The 6,210-nt window shown below is 38.9% G+C and overlaps 1 protein-coding gene across 1 annotated transcript; it reads right to left on the minus strand.

Moving 5' to 3' along the window:
• Positions 1-770: 770 nt before the first annotated feature.
• Positions 771-2,779, minus strand: LOC143121742 (uncharacterized). Its single transcript, XM_076282307.1, has 2 exons — positions 2,670-2,779; positions 771-2,317 (listed from the first exon to the last, which is right to left on the minus strand). The coding sequence occupies exon 2, from the start codon at positions 2,298-2,300 to the stop codon at positions 1,395-1,397; it is 906 nt and encodes a 301-aa protein (XP_076138422.1). The 5' UTR covers positions 2,301-2,317; positions 2,670-2,779; the 3' UTR covers positions 771-1,394.
• Positions 2,780-6,210: the final 3,431 nt, after the last annotated feature.

Below are 6,210 nucleotides of genomic sequence, written 5' to 3' on the forward strand. Positions count from 1 at the left end.
TACACTTTTATTTTCCAAATCTAACTTCATTACTGACTTTACTTAACCCATTCTGTTAAATTCTATTCATTTAATAAATCTAATATATATATATCGCTATCCACGTGTAACCTTTCCCTAGTCCGTTGCTTGCTTTGAACCAGGCTTGTAACACCAGACATGTTTATTTACTTAATCTTTGATTTGTGGTTGTGGTGAGATTTTGGATCATTTGAGCATTTGTTTAAATGTGACTAGAGAACAATTTAAAGGTGAAAATCTATATTTGCTGGTGATGTTAACAACTCTTTGACATCTGAATATGCTGTAAGAATGGTCTTTCAATTGTCTTCAACCTGGCTTTCTTGGTCACTTCACAATGACTTTTCTATTATTCTTTATTGGACACCCCTGCTACATACCTGTAGTTCTTACATAATCTTGGTCAGACGGTCACTAAAAGACTAAAGATGTTGCTTCAAAGCCCCTCTAAAATGTTTCAGTAGCCAGCAGGAATTATATTGTTGAAATTGAAATTGTTGGGCCCTATGAAAGAATATAATATTGCACAATCCCCCCAAACCAAAACACTTCTGTTGCTGTAAGCACAGCCAACAATCCAAAGTGTGAGGGTTTGTCAAAGTTTTGACTAACAGTGAAATTCATAAAGTTGCAACTTGCTTTAATACTTGATAAAGATTAAAAACAGTAGGCCCAGTGTGTGGATTGCATGTAAGAAATATTTGCTTAACCTACTGGTTGATACAAGGAATGACACCTCAGTCCACACATATAAATCAATATCTGAAGTGATTTAGTCATTTTACTCTGATTGCATATGTATTTTGCCTTGAACTACAATAGTTTAGAAAGTAAACAAAACTATTTATTTATTCATTCATTCATTTAGCACCATTCAGGTAAACTCACTGTGTATTCTCGTCAGCTAGTCAGTCAGAGTAAAAGTCTATCAGATTTCATAGAAAACTCAGTGTTGAAATTACAGTATATGTTGTGAATTATACTGTATGTATATGTAGGAAATATTCTATACTTCACCTAGTCTTAGACCCTTACAGATAGCCTCTTTGAACACGGTCTTACACCTTACAGCTTTATGAATAATATAGCATCAGTGTTGGCACAGGATTATAGGATGCCTTTGGATGTGTGCATTACTGTATTTACCCTGTAGGATCTAGAAATAAAATGTATTGTATTTAATAACTTTGTATATCAAAGGGAGCAATTCTGTGAAAAGAACAACACTTTATCCAGATAATGATGAGAGTTTATAAAATGTATAACTTGTGTGAAACATGCTTTTATAAACACATTTACACCAATGTTATGAAATGTCATACTTCTCCATGTGCTTTTTTTTAGTGATGGAATCATGTTGCAGCTTCACATCCTCAAAGATTATCCAGCTGTGGCTGAATAATACGACGGATTTTAATTCTCTTGGGATCCCACACGCAGTCCTCTTCCAGGCCACTGCGGACCATACCACACTTTGGAGGACACCAGGCTGTGTCAAACCCCTTTTCATGCCAGGTCTTCTTCATGGGATGTTTTTGGTGGTCGATCTTTATCACCTTGCCAACATTTATGGTCACCTTCAGGACAGCCCTATCACCCACAGGCAGCTCCCGAGGATACCGGCTGGCTTTCTGCAGATCCCGGCTGAGGTAGACCCCACGCCCCAGCATTCCATCACTGGATGGCCTGAAGCCTTTTTCCTTAATGATGTCTGCAGCTTCTCTTGATGTGCCGTGGTACATGGTGTAGTATCTGCCGTCACCTGGTGCCTTGAGGCTCTCCAGTTTAGGCTCTGCTGATGTATCAAAATCATCTTCTGCCCACAATCTATTAGGCCGGGATGTTGGAGAAAATACATCAAGCACTTTGACTCGTTTGGGATCCCACACGCAGTCCTCCTCCTGACCACTGGGGACCATGCCACAGTTTGGAGGGCACCACGCCGTGTCGTACCCTTTGGCATGCCAGGTATACTGCAGGGGGTGGTGTTGGTAGGTGATTGCTATCACTTTCCCGACCTCAACCTTCACCCTCAGAATAACCCTTTCATGATCAGACAGTTTCAAAGGGTACTTGATGGCCTTCTCCAGATCCCGGCTAAGGTAGACCCCTGGCCCCAGCATGCCATCACTGGACTGCTTGAAGCCTGTCTTCAGAATGCTGGCTGCAGCCTCTCTTGATGTGCCGTGGTACATGATGTAGACGCCTCCATCAGCTGGTGTAGCACGGCTCTGGAGCCTTGACAGGTGGCCCTCTGGAAAATCATCTTCTTCCCACATCCTAGAGATCCTAGGAACTAATCAGACAAAATATGGAGACATGGGTTTTCATGCAACTGCATTGCGCAAATGTCATAACTTTGATTTATATTTATTCATCAATTATACATTATTATATATTATATTTCTATCAATTATTCTATTAGTAGTTGTCTCTTAACATTTGTTCAACTTTTACATGGATGTTCGACTGGCTCATGATAATTTGTCCAAACTTTCTTTTCAACCCTCATTGTTTTTATTTTTGTGATGACTCTCACTTGTCCACCATTAATACTCTATACATACAGTACATACATACATACAGTACATGCTAATAAATACAGTGCAACCTGTCCTTTAACATCATTAAGGTGAATAAATGCTTACCTTTTATGCTGTGTCAAAGTCTACTTTGTGGATGAATGAAACAGATCTTTATGAAAGAGACAGATGTGGTTATCGTACAGTTCAAACGTGCTTATATACAAAATAGGCTGGGTGTACCGGGGCAGGATAAAGGTGTGTCCTATGGTGTGCTTAAGTTTCATTTCAGGTTCCAGGATCATTAGAGGAAATGAGATCCACACACCAGATAGCTTACATAAGTCTGCGGAAGAGCCACAAGCTTGAAACTTCACACAATAAAAACACAATAAAAATAATTTTAAAAAGATTATGAATGGAAGCTATATGGTGTGCGGATCTCTTTTCCTCTTGTGATACTTTGGTGTGCGTGGCCTTATACACTTTAGGTTCCAGGATCATTTGCTTAGAGAGACTATGATAAAATGCTGATAATACGGTTATTGTGAGTTTCTTGTGTTTATGGTCCACCAGTTAGACTTAGAACACCATTTAGCTAGTTATCATACAGCTACTGGTGTTTTTATACAACATGGGCTGTGTGCAGGGGAGTGAATCCTACTTAAGTACAAGTGCTCATAGCAGTTAAAGGGTTTGATGCACACATCTGTTTCATCACATCTGGAATTATAAAGCAACACAAAGTGAAAACACTCAAGTAAAGTTTAAATACCTCAACATTACAGTGTTTGAATATACAGTATGTTATTATATTCCTGAGTCATGTTTTAGTTTCATTTCAGGGTCCAGGTCAGGACCATTTCCTTGAATATGATAACATGCTGATTATCTGGTTTTCGATGTCTACCTGAACACAGATCAAATGTTCTCGTCAGTATCGTCATCATGTATAGCCATAATGTTCACACCCCAGCTGTGATTACAATGAGTTTAACAAGTATTTTAATGGTTAAATAAATACTTAATAAACAAAGCTGCGATATTCAGATCCTGTCTGGGTCTCTGTGTTAGGTGTACAACAACCCAAGCTTTCATTTATCTTTCTTTATATATTAAGCTTGTCCAGTAGTGGCAGAATAACACCAATGACTAATTCTTCTGAGGGGGTACATGCAATTTCCCTCCATACTGCTCTTGACTGTACCACACCAGGGTTTATCGCAGCTGTATCATATCAGGAAATTTAGAGCTCTTCTCAGATAGACATTTCTGTATTGTAATTTGTAACATTCACTTATCATAATTGGTTTTAATTGTATCTCTAGTTTATTTCCTCAGTAGTTGGTATAAACTGCCTTCTGCTCTGACCAGCAATATGTGTTATTAGTATTTCATTGGCTCATAAAGTAGCGCTGTGACCTAATGATGGTCATTACAGATAGCCTCATTGTCTTAACAATAGAGGCCATAAAGCCTTAAGAATACAGTTATCAGTGCTGGCACAGGGTTGTAGAAGTTACTGAAAATGCATTGGACTATTATAGTATATACCCTGTAAAAATGGATTGTGTTTCAATCGAGCAATTCTGTAAAAAAATAAAGATCCAGATAATTCTGGATGAAAATGTATTACATGTTTATTATGTGAATAACATGCTTTTCAAAACATATTTACACCTATGTTATGGAATATCAAACTTCTCTGTGATGGAAGTATGTTGCAGCTTCACATCCCTACAACTCCCTACAACTGTGGCATAGAGGTGAAGATATTCTAATGAAATAAATTTCAGATTTTCTGAGTTACGGTCTTACCTATAACCAAAACCTTGTTGAGCTTCTGTGGCATAGAGGTGAAGATATTCTAATGAAATACATTAGGGAATCAGGAAATCTTTTAATTCCTAACAGATGAGCAAGTGGAAAATAAGTCACAAGAGGCCTTTAAAATAAATAAATTACTGTGGCTTGTAAATGGCTCTCACACTTCCCCCTGGTGTAGAAGAAATGGTATTACGTTAGATTAGATTTTTTTTGTTTTGTTTGGAGTGGACACCTCTGCTACATACCTGTAATTCTTACATAATCTTGGTCAGACAGTCACTAAAAGACCAAAGATGTTAGTTCAAAACCCCTCCAAAATATTTCAGTAGCAAGCAGAAGTGTAATGAGTAACCATATACCGATTTACGAAGATGATTAATTAACTCGAAAATGTTGCCTGGTGTCCCTTTAAAGGTGCTCTAAGCGATGCCACACGTTTTAAGGTTAAAACATTTTATGTCACTTACTGCAAACATCACCTAACCAACCGCTAGTTCTAGCTGTCTGTGTCCTGAATACACTGTCAAAAACGTGATCTCTGTGGACAGCCCAGGCTCCAAAAACGGCAACAAAAACAACCTCGGCAAACCTAGCCCATAAAAACATAACAAACTGTTGCATGTCATGCATGTTCATGCATGTCTCTTCACATTTGTTGTTTGGCTTTACCATTGAAGAGTGGATGTTCAACTGACTCATGCTCATTAGAAATGTCCTTTCAACTCTCATTGTTTGCGATGACTCACTTGCACAGCGTTAGTACTCTATTGTTACAAGCCTGGCGCAGAGCAAGGTAACAGAGAAGGGAAAGGCCACACGTGGAGTAGGGATATATATATATATATTAGATTTATTAAACAAATAGAACTTAACAGAGTTGGTTAAGTAAAGTCAGTAGTGATGTTGGATTTGGAAAATAAAAGTGTGAGCAATCAGTAGAATGCGGTGCAGTGAATAAGCAAAATCCAAAACGGTGCGGGAGAGACGGAGCGGCAGTGGTGGACCACCCTGTCACAACTGAAGCGCTTTTTAAAGGCCCAGACCACGAAGTGATTAGCGCGACTCTAAACACCTGTGCCCAGCTCACCTGTAGGAGAGAGAGAGACGCAACACAGACTATACATACATACATACATACTGTACATACATACATGCTAATAAATACAGTGCAACCTGTCCTCTAACAACGTTAAGGTGAATGAATGCTTACCTCTTATGCTGTGTCAAAGTCTACTTTATGGATGAATGAAACAGATCTTTACATAAGAGACAGATGTGGTTATCGTACAGTTCAAACGTGCTTTAAATCGGCTGGGTGTTTTGGGGCAGGTTATAGGTGTGTCCCTTGGTGTGTGCTCTAGTTTCATTTCAGGTTCCAGGATCATTTTCTTTGAAAGACCATGATAGAATAGATAGATACTTTATTGATCCCCAAGGGGAAATTCAGGGGGTCTCAGTAGCATACAGACATCACACACAACATGCACTTACAGCAGAAATGGTAAATATAAGTATAAGTATAAACATATAACCAAACTCCACTGTACAATAGAGACAGTAGGAGATAAGAAAAACGAACAAAACTAAATACTAAATATACTATATAAATTAAATGTCAAAAATCCAGTGTGCTTGAGGGTGATCAAGCATGAGACGCTTGTAGTGACAGGGCCTGTAGTTCTGTGTGCATAGTGAGGTGCTCAAGAGAGTGAGTGTCATGGTGAAGGTGCAAAAAGTAGTCCAACAGTAGTCCTGTAGTTCTGTGTTCAGGGTGCGATTTGTAGGGGGGGATGGTGAGGATTTCCCACCCTCTGGTTTCCCTTTCCCTACCTCTGCTAAA

This window comes from Alosa pseudoharengus, unplaced genomic scaffold (genome assembly GCF_046254945.1).
Source record: "Alosa pseudoharengus isolate Yale_2024_CS ecotype anadromous, Long Island Sound unplaced genomic scaffold, YU_APseudo_1.1 YU_APseudo_1.1_scf_13, whole genome shotgun sequence".
In the NCBI taxonomy this organism is placed as follows: Eukaryota; Metazoa; Chordata; class Actinopteri; order Clupeiformes; family Clupeidae; genus Alosa; species Alosa pseudoharengus.

Excerpts from the sequence above, each read along its gene's own strand:
- LOC143121742 (XM_076282307.1), bottom strand. The coding sequence starts at position 2,300 with ATGTGGGAAGAAGATGATTTTCCAGAGGGCCACCTGTCAAGGCTCCAG.